The sequence below is a fragment of the Gorilla gorilla genome, chromosome 8, assembly GCF_029281585.2.
Source record: "Gorilla gorilla gorilla isolate KB3781 chromosome 8, NHGRI_mGorGor1-v2.1_pri, whole genome shotgun sequence".
Taxonomy (NCBI): domain Eukaryota; kingdom Metazoa; phylum Chordata; class Mammalia; order Primates; family Hominidae; genus Gorilla; species Gorilla gorilla.
In genome coordinates this window covers 116,642,890-116,656,750 of record NC_073232.2, presented here as the reverse complement: position 1 = coordinate 116,656,750, position 13,861 = coordinate 116,642,890, and the positions used below count along the sequence as shown (strand labels likewise).

General features: G+C 37.0%; 1 protein-coding gene across 3 annotated transcripts in view; it reads right to left on the bottom strand.

Annotated features, from left to right (window-relative positions):
- The window catches only part of CFAP58 (cilia and flagella associated protein 58), a 103,194-nt gene that overhangs the window by 76,382 nt on the left and 12,951 nt on the right, over positions 1–13,861 (bottom strand). For all 3 annotated transcript variants that reach the window (XM_004050061.5, XM_063710477.1, XM_063710478.1), the window contains exons 5-8: positions 13,105–13,299; positions 10,559–10,696; positions 8,064–8,223; positions 1,755–1,837 (exon numbers count right to left, since the gene is read on the bottom strand). In XM_004050061.5, coding sequence (XP_004050109.2) covers positions 1,755–1,837; positions 8,064–8,223; positions 10,559–10,696; positions 13,105–13,299 — 576 coding nt within the window. The remainder of the gene's footprint in view (positions 1–1,754; positions 1,838–8,063; positions 8,224–10,558; positions 10,697–13,104; positions 13,300–13,861) is intronic.

The window sequence follows — 13,861 nt, the reverse complement described above, 5'->3', positions numbered from 1 at the left end:
AGAGAGACAGTGACAATCTTCACTGAAAGAAGAATGGAGCAAAAACTCAGCAGGAAGTCAACTGGCAGAGAGAGATGCTTTCATCCCAAGAATGCCAGGCCAGTTTCCAATGGGTTCCTGAGGCCCAGCTGTATCCTTGAGTTCCACGAGGCACTTTAGAGTTCCTTCTCAAATCTCTAACCAACACAGAACCACAGATAGGTCTGAAAACTGCTGGACAATACTCAGGTAAAATGCCTATTAAATGTTGGTTGGGTGACAATGTAGAAAACAGAAAAGGTCAACTTTTTTTTCAAGTATTGAGTTAAACATTTGTTCTATAAAAGATAAAGCCACTTCCACATGACACTAAAAGAATCAAAATATATTCATGTTGCTACCTGTCAAAACCATTTCACTCATTCTTTGGATGAAGGTGGCATTTCAACTGAGTCAATGGGGAAATAATGTATTATCAATTAAAGTTCATTGCATACCTGCAGAGTTGGATGCTGTGCTAGGCACTAAGAATACAAAGGCCAGGAAATAAAAAATACAAAAGTATACCCTGCCCTAAAGGAAGAATTGACATTAATCAAATCAACAAATAAATGTAAAATTACTATTGCACTACATGTCTTATCATGGCAGAAAACCTATTGGTTGTTTATTAGTACATATAAAATATAAGCAGATTAAATGTGTGTTGAATATAAATTTAAAAATCTAAATCCAACATTATTGTTTGTATGTACAAATGTATAGAATAAAAAAGCAATTTCCAAGATTGTCCAAGAAAAAAAAACACTTCAATGATTTTCTTTAAAAGTGCTTAGCGTGTGAAGATCTAATCTGTCAGTTCATGAGATTCCCTGAATAGTCTATTTTAGGCTAAAGTATAGTGTATTTTGTTAACATTTGTTCAATTCTGGGAAACCTAAAGAAATAATGAAAGTCAGAATGAACAAATATAGACCGTTTCTGCTTTGATGAGATGAAACTGTCTTGGCCGCGGCTGTTATAGAAGCACCCTGCCACCATCCCCCACAACCCCCCAGCCATCCACACCTGGCCTGTGGCTTCTTCCTCCCTGGAAGAAATCCTTGAGCAGGAAAATTTACCCTAATTCCCCATAAGTAAAAGTGACTTTCAATGGAAAAACTCTTCAGGAAGTGGGATAGGAAAAAGGAGGGGTCCTACATTTAATGGAGAACCTTCAGATCTCTGCCTTCAAGCTGCCATAACCCCTCCCTTAGCTTTGGACCACACTGAGCTGGAAGGTCAGACAAGATAAGGACAAAAAACAAAAACCAAAACCTACAGCAACCCTGAAAAGATGGAGGAAAGCTTAGACCTGCCATTCCTACACCTAACACCTCAGAGTTAAAATTCAATTAGCACTCACTTGTAATTTTTGGATTAGCAAGTTGTTGATTATAGATATTAAATTCAGAAATGTTGATAAACTGCTTAGGATGCCAAATAGCACACCAGCAATGAAAACAGAATCCACAAAACACTCTGAAATCCCCTCCTGGCTTATATGCTAATTGTCCAAAGTCTTTTTGTGTTCTCAGGTGATAATGCAATTGCAATTCATGGCCAGTGAATCGTAGACTGTAGGCAGCTGCTTAGAGGAAAATTAAGCACTATTATTTATTCTAATCCACTTTTGTTTGCCTCGGAGTTTTCTTTTCCCATCCAACTGGCTATAGCCAGATATTACAGTGCTGAAGAAAGACATTTATTTACCACTGTGACTGTAACACACTCACCTTATTTAGTATGTCTCTTTCTCTTAGAAGCTCGTCCATTGCCTTTCTATCAAGTTCTGCTTGTTTCTTTGAAGCCGCCACCTCTGAATCCCCAGGGAGAAAAAATAATAATAAATGTAGAGTCGACCTAAGAGAATCTACAAAAGCCGAAGTGATACAAAAACTGCTTTACATGTTTGTCTCTAGCTATAAAACTACTATTAACCGAGTGTATGTGACCTTTGGTATAACCAAGTGAGGTAGGTCTCCCTCTCTCACTAAAGAGATGGAAACTGAGGCTTGCAGAGATTAATCCATTTGCCAAAAGTCTGAAGCCAACAGGTGACAGGGCTAAGATTTCTCCAATGCCAAAAATGTCCTTGCTTTTTTTTCTTTTTTTTTTTTTTTGAGACGGAGTTTTGCTCTGTCGCCCAGGCTGGAGTGCAGTGGCGCAATCTCGGCTCTACAACCTCCGCCTCCCAGGTTCAAGGGATTTTCCTGCCTCAACCTCTCGAGTAGCTGGGACTACAGGTGCAGCACCACCATGCCCGGCTAATTATTTTTTGTATTTTTAGTAAAGACAGGTGAGGACTAGCTCTGATTTTTTTTTTTTTTCTCTTGCCCAAATTCCTATCTAAGAGGTCTGGGGAGTCATGCCCTACAAACCATAAATTCTCATCTGATGGGTTTTATTTAACGCTGTATATCATGACTTACTTTCCAATCTGACTCTGGCATGACAAGGAATAAAATCGAAATATTTAACCCCAAAATGTATCTCCTTGCCATACCTTGAAATTGCCCTGCGAAGTCTCTTGTGGGAAAAATCCACATTCTATAAAGAATCCCCTTTTCTCTTCGTTTTCCTTCCTTCCCTTCCAGATCCAGGAGATAATCAAAAAAGAGCCAGGTACTCTTTTAGGTCCAATAAGAAACATTTTATAACCTGCTGTCTCTGAAGTCTGCTATCTGAGAGCTTCCTCTGCACAATAAAACTTGGTCTCCACAGTCCTTTATCTAAACCTGAGCATTTCCTTTCTATTGATCCCAGGTCTTCAGATAAATTCAACCAATTGTCAATCAGAAAATGTTTAAATTTACCTATAGCATGGAAGCCCCCCCCCACCCCATCCACCCCCGTTTGAATTGTCCTGCTTTTCTGAACCAAACCAATGTATTTCTTAAACGTATTCGATTGATGTCTCATGCCTTTCTAAAATATATAAAACCAAGCTGTACCCCGACCACTTTGGGCACATGTTCTCAGGACCTCCTGAGGTCTGTGTCATGGGCCATGGTCAGTCACATGTGCCTCAGAATTAATCTCTTAAAATATTTTACAGAGTTTGATCATTTCATCAACACTGGGTTTCACCATGTTGGCCAGGCTGGTCTCAAACTCCTGATCTCAGGTGATCTGCCTGTCTCAACCTGCCAAACTGCTGGGATTACAGGCAGGCATGAGCTACTGCACCCGGCCACTTGCTGTTTTTAAATGTTTTTTATTATACAAGTAAATAGAAATACAGAACGAAATTAGAAATTCAGATAAACGGAAGTGAAAAAATTTAAATAAACCAGAATCTACTTAGTATTTTAATATGTCTCTTTCCCAGCTTATTCTTATGTAAATATACATGTGTATATAAATATATTTATATATATTTATACATACATATATTTATATATATTTATACATACATATATTTATATATTTATACATACATATATTTATATATATTTATACATACATATATTTATATATTTATACATACATATATTTATATATATTTATAAATACATATTTTATATATATTTATAAATACATATATTTATATATATTTATAAATACATATATTTATATATATTCATACATACATATATTTATATATATTTATACATACATATATTTATATATATTTATAAATACATATATTTATATATTTATAAATACATATATTTATATATTTATAAATACATATATTTATATATATTTATAAATACATATATTTATATATATTTATAAATACATATATTTATATATATTTATAAATACATATATTTATATATATTTATACATACATATATTTATATATATTTATACATACATATATTTATATATATTTATAAATACATATATTTATATATATATTTGTAAATACACATACACCCCAAAAGGGAATCATAGTACACTAAGTATATAGTACACACTATATTCTGTATAGAGAATACAGAATACAGAAAATTTTTACTTTTAACTTTTATGTTTAATCTCTCAATCTTGGTTTTATGGTTTCAACATTTGGTGTTGAGTTTTTCCCCCAAAACAGAAGCTTATTGTACACATAGTATACTATTTTGTAGCTTGCTTTCATAATTAACAAGCATAGAATAAATACCTTTCCATACTATAAATGTGCGTCAGCATCTGAATTTTTAATAACTCCATGGTTTTTCACTGTGTGAAAATACATAATTTATTTAGCCAATCCCTCATTTTAACATTTAAGTTGCTTCTTTTTCTTTTTTTTTTTTGTAGTTATAAGCAATAATCCTGTGAAAGTTCTTATTCATATTTTTCCTGTAGAAGAGGAAGTCCTGGATCAAAGGGGATTTTTAAAAGATATTTCTCTCCTACTGCCAAATTTCTCTCTAGAAAATTAATAGCAATTTAAATCCACACCCAAACCACCCCTGGATATCATCATTCTCTTTGATCTTTGACAGTCTGATAGATGTTTAAAAACCAATATGTCAGTATTTAATTTGCATTTCTTTGCTTAGTAGTGAAGTTTACTACTTCTTCATGTTTAATGACCATTTATTTGTATTTCTGTTTTTCAAATTGCCCAATTTGCCCTTTGCCAATTTCTCTCATAATATGTTTATCCTTTCTGGATTTTTTTTTTTTTTTTTTTTTTTTTTTTTTTTCTGAGACAAGGTCTCGCTCTGTCACCCAGGCTGGAGTGCAGTGGTGCACCTACAGCTCACTGCAACCTCTGCCTCTCAGCCCCCTGAGTAGTTGGGACTACAGGTGTGTGTCACCATGCCCAGCTAATTTTTATCTTTCTTTCTTTTTTTTTTCTGGTAGAGATGGGGTTTTGCCATATTGCCCAGGCTGGTCTCAGACTCCCAGGCTCAAGCAATCCACCCGCCAAAGCCTCCTAAAGTGCTGGGACTACAGGCGTGACCCACCACTCCCGACCTTTTTTGTGGATTTTTAAAAGAAGCCCTTTACATATAACAAAGAGCTCTGACATTCTTTTAGTCGATTTGCCTTCATTTATAGAGAATACAGAATATAGAAAATTTTAACTTTTATTTAATTTAATCTCTTAATCTTGGCTTTATGGTTTCAACATTTGGTATTGACTTTTTCCCCAAAAACGGAAGCTTATTGTCATGCCATTATTTTCTTAAGAATCCATACTGCACACTGGTAGGAAACAACACCTTACCTTAGATGATAATCTAGAGTCTTTTCTGGCCTTTCCAATATTTTTCATTGATCTGTTTATCTGGACATCATCACTATACAATTTGATTATTGAAGCTTTATAATACATTTAAACATCTGGGAAGACAAATCTTCCCTTATTTACCAGATTTCATTTCTATTTTCTATTCTATTTCATTTCTGTTCTATTTCATTTCTATTTTCATATGTTTATTCTTCTGGAGGAACTCTAGAATCAATTTTTGAGTCCCATACAACATAAGTCACTGAATTTTAAAGAGACTTGCTCTGTCACCCAGGCTGGAGTGCAGTATGTGCAATCATAGTTCACTGCAACCTTGACCTCCTGGACTCAAGTGATCCTCCTGCCTCAGCCTCCCAAGTAGCTGGGACTATAGGCATGTGCCACTACAGGTGTGCAGGAGTATGCCACCACACCTGGCAATTTTTTTTTTGAAGAGATAGTATCTCAATATGTTGCCTAGACTGGCCTTGAACCCCTAGCCTTAAGCAATCCTTCTGTCTCAGCCTCCCAAAGTGCTGGGATTATACGTGTAAGCCACCATGCCAGGTCCCAACTCACCGAAATTTTTTTGGAAAAATTAAATGTATAAATTAACTTGGACAGATTTATATTTTTATTCTATTGAGTTTTCTCATCCAGGAACTTAATATATCTCTCCATCTTTCAAGTCTTCCTTTATATCCCTCAATAGAATTTTGTGGCTTTTTTTAATATATAGGTCTTGCAGATATCTTGGTAACTTTATTCACAGATATTTTATTACTTTAGTTGCTGCTGTGAAGAGAATTTTTTCCATTATATACTCTGATTTTTTTGGTATGAAAAAAAGCTATTGATATCTACATATTTATTTTATAACCTGCCACCCTACTGAACTCTATTAACCTCTCTTGTTAGTTCTGGTAGTTTTTCAGTTTATTTCTTGGTTTCTGTGGTAGAAAATCATAACATGTAGGAGGGAGACCCATGCTCCTAACCATTATGCCCAGTGCCACTTTTTGGTTGAACACATCAAAAGGACATGATCCCTAAGAAGAAATAATGATATTGATGATACCTATAAAGTAGTCAAAAGAGAGAGAATGATAACTTTGTATACATGATATAAGGATGAAGAGTTGGGCTCAACGCCAAATGGGTAAAACTTTTTTTTCCAAAGCTTAGAACTATTGCAAGCAAAAACATAGAAATTTAAATACGGAAGTGTTTGGATAGCCAGTTACAAAAAATGCTGTTAAAGTTCCATTTTTCTTCATTTCTGTCACAGAAAGTGTTAGATTGAAAACTCACACTAGACTGTGGCATAACAAGGAATAAAATCAAAATATTTAACCCCATGGAGGTCCTCCATGCACCCAGCACCTAGAATAATGCCTGCCCATAGTCTGGGTTTGATTTATTGAATGGATGAACAGAGAAACTGTTGAGATAAGCTGGAACTGCATCTCAATAAAACATTATTTCTTGATGTCTTAGAAGGAAAAATATCTACAAAGACCTAAGTGACAAATATTTCTTTTTTTTCTCTCTCTTTTTCTTTTTTATTTTTTGAAACAGAGTCTCACTGTGTCACCCAGGCTGGAGTGCAGTGGCACAATCTCAGCTCACTGCAACCTCCGCCTCCCAGGTTCAAGCAATTCTCCTGCCTCAGCCTCCCAAGTAGCTGGGATTACAGGCACCTGCTACCATGCCCAGCTAATTTTTGTATTTTTGGTAGAGACAGGGTTTTACCATGTTGGCCAGGCTGATCTCGAACTCCTGACCTCAGGTGATCCACCTGCCTTGGCCTCCCAAAGTGCTGAGATTACGGGCATGAGACACCGTGCTTTGCCTTAATTTTTTTTTAAGACAGAGTCTCACTAGTGACAAATATTTCTAATAATTCTATCCAGAGATTTAGATTGTACCTAACTTTTAGTGAGGAATGTGTGCTTTTGTGCTTTTATGTATGTTGTCTCATTCAGTGATTGACAACTTACAGCCACCTGGGTAAAGTCAACGGGACACAGATGTTCCTGCCTCACGTACTTCAGTGGAGTCAGAATTCATACCCAGGTTCTTTGTCTCCAAGTCCAGAGCTGTTTCTGCTGCACCAAATTTGACAAGTATACTGTATTTTAATTATATTTTTTATTCAGAAAACAAGAATATATCTGGATGATGATGGATGGAATGTAATTAGCACTTACTGTGTGTCCCAGGCAGTGCCCACAAGTGCTCTGTGTTCACTTATTTCACCCCCAACCACCAGATGTGGTGAGACAGGATCTAAACCCAGGCAGCTCTGACTCCAGGGTTTGTGTCCTTACTGATTTCTCTGTACCTCCCTGTGGCACTTAAATTTTCCCTTCACAGGTCGGTTATAACAGTAAGACAGGGGTTCATCACATGGCAAAGTACTGACAGAGAAAAGATGTCAGAAGCCATTCATTTTTGTTCCGCTGATTCTTAGTGCAATATTGTCCCAGATACTGCTAATGAAGGATATTCATTCTAATGTATTCACTATCTTCTGTGGAAAAGAAGAACTAAAGCAGGTCATGTGAACCTCAGACATAAGAGTTTAGAGGCTATTTACTCCATGGACAAATACTGAGCAATAATACTTCAGGTTGGATTGTCATTTTTGCCAATGGAACCTGTGGAAGAATTGTTTAAGGTAAGAGTTTAAGGTGTTCAAAATGATGCCCCCCACCCCACCCCATATTGACTGTTTACCAGTGTGAGTGTTGTTTCACTGATTTCATTTGGCATAGGTTGTGTTTGTAAACATGGAGCCCTGGGTTACAAGATAACATCAGTCACCAATAAAATGTTTCTAAATGAATAAAAGCGCAAAATGGTTTACCTCTCTCTAATCCCACAATTTGATTTTTTAGGGTTTCTTTGTGCTGTTCGACTTCTGCCTTTTGATCTTCGGTGTGGTGCAATTTCTTATGAATTTGTTCTCTGATTTTGTTGAGCTTCCCGATGTCAAGGCGCATTTGATGGACTTCTTCCTCTTTGGCCTGTAATTAGTGAGAAAGAATTCATGAGACACTTTGTAAATGAAGAGCCAGGAACTGGATGATGGTAAACTCAGAACCAATAAAAGGAAATTCTTCCCATGGCATTTTAAAGTTGTTCTGTGAGATTAAATCAAGCACACACAATTTGGTTTTGAGAGAAACTGAAAAACTGTCCACTGAATAAAATATGTGGTTATGTTTTATATTTTTATAAACTAAAAATAATAAAAACACTGAAAAATTTTGTTTCAAGTTACCATCTGAAATGGTTTGGCTGTGTCCCCACCCAAATCTCATCTTGAATTCCCACATGTTGTGGGAGGAACCCGATGGGAGGTAATTGAATCACGGGGGCAGGTCTTTCCCATGCTATTCTCATGATACAAACTAAGTCTCACGAGATCTGATGGTTTTAAAAAGAGGAGTTCCCCTACACAAGTTCTCTCCCTTTGCCTGCTGCCATCCACATAAGACGTGATTTGTTCCTCCTTGCCTTCCACCATGATTGTGAGGCCTCCCCAGCCATGTGGAACTGTAAGTCCAATTAAATCTCTTTCTTTTGTAAATTGCCCAGTCTTGGGTGTGTCTTTATCAGCAGCGTGAAAATGAACTAATACACCATCTAACTGTAGAATCAAATAAGATAAGAATGCTAAGTTGTATGTTTCAAAAATATGTGAATTTTGTATACAGTATTTGATTAGCAATTTTCATGAACTTGTGAAGTGATCTCTCTCAGATGGTTGTTAACATATATAAAATATTCAAACACTCTTTTGGACTCACTGGGCCATTGTAGGTCAATTATATACACTAGAGAAGGGGTCCTCCTTCCTCAAAGTATGTTGGTCTCTAGGTATACATATGGATAAGTGGACCAGATATTTCATAGTATGAATAGGCAGTCTATAAAATGGCAAACAGTCCCCAAATATAATCCTAGCAAAGAAAAGCACCCGATTTTTGTCTAAAGACTTCAAGCTTTCCAGATTTTGGAAATTTTAATTAAATTCACTTTTTAAAAATTTTGCCATTAGAAGTGACTGGAAAAGCAGCTGGGATTCTTTTGCAAACAAAGGTTAGCAATTATCTCAGCTCATAACAATGAAGAGACCAAAATTAGCTGTTCATGTTATCCTCAGATTATTGCTAGAGGCTGAATCCCATTAGGCTCATGATCTGATAACAGAAATAGTCCATCTTTCAAAATGCCCCATTCATATTATCAAGGGAAAGAATTAATGGCATGATTCTTTTTCCTTTAATTTTACCTTAGGGGCTAATATATTATTTTGACTTAAGTAGTCATCTCATCTCTTCTTTAACTTATTGCATTCTCATAAAGAATGGTTTCAAGTCTACCCATTCTGGGCTGTTTTAAAAGTTTTTCAGCATCAGACCCTCAGACCCTATAGGGTTCAAATTAGTCGATGTTAAGGCCTCTCCATTTCTAAGATGTTTTAATTCAGTGGTTATTAATCCAGACCCCACAGTTAGACTTCAGAAAAATCCTGGAAACCTCTCCTATTTCTGGGATGCATGCAACACAAGATGTAAGATATGCAAATAAGTGTGTGCATGTGTATATTACCATCAGATTCTCAAAAGAGTTTGTGATATAAAAATGTTATGGTTCTCTGCCCAAATCTATGTATTATTCTTGCTAGGCCACTCTTTTTACATCCAGTATTCTAACATAACCAGAGTTGGGAATATGGATTTTTTTTCAGAATTAAAGTGATAAACATAAAGCTGCTCTGTTAAGCAGGTAGGCATACAATATATATCTGAGTATAAACTGTTATCTAAACTATCTAAATTGAAGAATTTGCAAGCACTCTTCAGTGAGAGCAAGGAGAAGAATAGGAAATCTGTCTCAAAATATACATTGGACAGAAGTGAAAATCATGATTCCACAATCCTGTAAGTAGACCCTAGGTAGTATCAGTCTCTCTCCCAGCCATTCCATCCCACCTTCTCCAACAAGCAGTAACTATAATCTGAATTTTTTGCTGTTCACACGTGTGAATGGATTGCTAGATTTGAGCAACTGGTTTCTTGCAAAGCTAGTTACAGAGATAGACATCTGAGCTCACTTTGGAAACCATTTGCATAACCATATGATCAATAATCAGGTTTGCAATTTTACAAGAATGGAAGTCATCAAACTCTGCTTCTGGGCCTAAAGCGATCACTATAGGCTTGCACCTGCCTCTGATGTGTCAAGGTACTCAGTAGAGCCAACACAGGCTCTCCAACTGAGGGCTCCAATTGCCAAGGCAAACCTGTGTTAGGAAGAAAGAGCTAGGGAACAGACATGTAACTTGGTGTTTACTTTGAGCTCCAACGCCTTCTGTTGGTTTTCCTGGGATAGCTGCTCACAGACCAAACTGTGCTGTTCATTCTCTTGCTGAAGTTTAGCATTTCTCATCTGAAATTGCTCGAGTTCCTTTGCAGCTCTCTCATTCAATATCTGAAAGGGATGGAATGAGCTGGTTAATGCTTTTTAATCTGATTACAATAGTTGGATATACACACAGGGGGCCCCACAAACCTCCTGGGAAGATAACAGCAACCCTGAGTTTTTGTCTTTGTAGAAATTGTTCTTTATTCCCGATGAAAGCACTAACGCACTCAAATATGATGAATGTTAAACAGTTGAGGAAAATGATGCCTTCTAATGAATAACACAGTGAGCATAATTTTTTTTCTGAGAGCCTTGGGAAGTCTTGTTCACAGGTGGTGGATAAATATTTTAATGCCTGTTTGCCATTTGGCAGGCTTCGCATACGCAACAATTGCTATAATCATTGCAAATGAGCTAGAGATTCAAACGGATTTTATAAGCTGTGGGGCTCGGAAGCTACATCTTCAGAAGCAAATCCTGCATTAACATGCCTACAACATTTTTGTCAACAGAACTGTTCACTAACACCAACACAGAGACAATTTTCTTTTAATCTAACTTAAGTCGAAACCGTGGAACAGCAGCAAAGTGATTTATATCTGCTTGAGTGCAGTGTCAGCCAGATTTTCCTCTTCCCTGCCTTGACTATCCTAAGCAGATATGGTTTTATAAAAACAAAGGATTATATCTTGGGGGCTCATTTCTATTGGGGGAATATTGAGGAGGTGGAGGGATAGCAAATGAATTGCAGGATAAAAATGGAAAGCCAGTTTAGGTAATGTCTCCAAAATATAACTTCCATGCACACAAAAATTAAGCAGGAAAAGAATCCAGCTAATTCTCCATCAACAGGGACTAAATAAAATGTAACCAGTTATGCTAAAAATGAAATTGTGTTTCATAGGAGAATAGTTTTTATCCTGATGTCCAAAAGCCTCTCTCTTATGTTTCATGCTCAAAGAAGTCTCATGTTTTTCTGCTGGAGGCGGCACATTGTGAATTATCTATTTGACTTCTGACTTTATACAAAATTAATAGAGCAACAGACAAAAAAAAGTATATCTATTTTTGAGTATAAAACTGCTATATGGCTTGACAATTCTTTGGAAACAAGCTTCCTGAGGAAAAACATATTTAAGAAAAGACTTTTCAATTATATGAATTGCTTCTTTAAGAAATGAGAGAAAACATAATACAATTACTAATACCTGTGTCACCTTAAACTGCTATAATAGAGGAAGTGTTAAAAACAGTACCATATTAAAAATACATAAAGACTGACCATAGTTTGCTAAACTTGAAAATAACTTAAAAATAAACCTGTCGGCTGGGTGCGGTGGCTCATGCCTGTAATCCTAGCACCCTGGGAGGCCAAGACAGTTGGATTACTTGAGGTCAGGAGCTTGAGACCAGCCTGGCCAACATGGTGACACCCTGTCTCTACTAAAAATATAAAAATTAGCCAGGCATGGTGGCAGACTCCAGTTGCTCAGGAGACTGAGGCAGGAGAATCGCTTCAACCCGGGAGGTGGAGGTTGCAGTGAGCTGAGATCATGCCACTGTGCTCCAGCCTGGGTGACAGAGAGACTCCATCTCAAAAAAAATAAAAATAAAAATAAAAATAAATAAATAAAAATAAAACTGTTAAAAATAAATTGTTATACTCACCCAGTGGAATACTGCACAGAATGAGCGCTCATGGTCAACTGAGCTCTGTCCAATAGAGCTTTCTGCAGTGATGTAAATGTTCTCTGTCTGTGCTAATATGGCATCAACTGGCCACCTGTGGCTACTGAGTACTTGAAATGATGCTGGTACAACCAAGCAAATGAATTTTTAATTTAATTTCATTTTAATAAAGTTGAATTTAAATAGCCACTTGTTGCTAAGGGTTACCATATTGGGCATCACAAGTCTGTAACTACATGGCAACAACATGAATGTATCTCACAAACAGAATATAGCAGAAGTTAGACCCAAAGAATATATCCTGTAATATTTTATTTCTGTAAAGTATAAAGACAGGCGAAACCAAACTCTGCTTAGAATTCAGGATAGAGATGGTATTTTAGGGGGAGAAGGACTAAGAGGGAGCACAAAAGGGTTTCTGGGGGTGCTGGTAATGTTCTGTTTCTCTGGCTGGGAGCAGGTGACCAAGATGCAGATGAGTGGTGAAAATTCATCAAGCTGTCCACTCGTGACATATACACTTTTCTATATGTGTAGTATAGATCAATAGAAGGTTAAAAAGAAACTTATTAACCTGTTAGAGCTGGGAAATTTAAAAGGGGGGGCATAACTACCTCATAAGAGCCATGCAAAGACCAAATTGCAATGCTAAGTTTTACATCATCAGCACGAGTAGTGAAGGGAATTTGCTGCTTTCCAAGAGAATTCAAAATGCACAAAAGGGTGAATAAAGGTGCCATTCTGGGTTTTTCTTGTTTTTTTGCAAAGGCCCATACCCAACTCACCTTCTGCTCCTTCAGCTGCTGCTCCAGCTTCTGAAGCTCCTCCTTGCTCTTCTGCACATACTGCTGTAGGGCTTTTATTTCTGTCTGCCTGCTGTCCATGTCTGCCTGAATCTGCTTGAGCTCTTTCTCTATTTTTTCCTTCTTCCGGAACTCCCGGGAAGCTTCGTTCTGACGTTGCTGGATTTCTTGTTGGAACTAGAGGGTGCGGAAAGGACAAGAGAGAAAGAGATGAGCCCTGACCATGGCAGGTCTCAGCCAGCCAAGCCCCCTCCTCTCTCAGGTCTGTGATTGTCAAGGCAGTCACTTTGTAGTAGCATTTCCCCTACAGGGCAGACATCCTTGAGCCCCAGTGTTCAAACTTTTCAGGAATATTCTATACTGTTTCTTGGGGCCTTGAAATCAAATGACTACCCTGATGGTGGGCAACAAATCCACAAAGTGTGGTATAAAATCAAATACATATGGAAGCTCAGAGTTCTAGGGGCATTAAACATGGAAAGAATTCATCCCATTCTCTATCAATAGGGACTAAATAAAATGTGGCTAGCTACCCTAAGTATAAAATTGTGTTTTACATGACCCTGGATATTGCTAAAGAGAGCATTATAGGTTTATCTTGATGTCCAAATGCTATGTAAAGCCTTTTTCTTATCTCATGTTCAAAGAAGTCTCATGTTCTTCTCTTGGAGACTGCACATTGTGTATGACCTATTTGACTTCGGGCTTTATATAAAAGTGTTCAGAAGGAGTCTGCTAA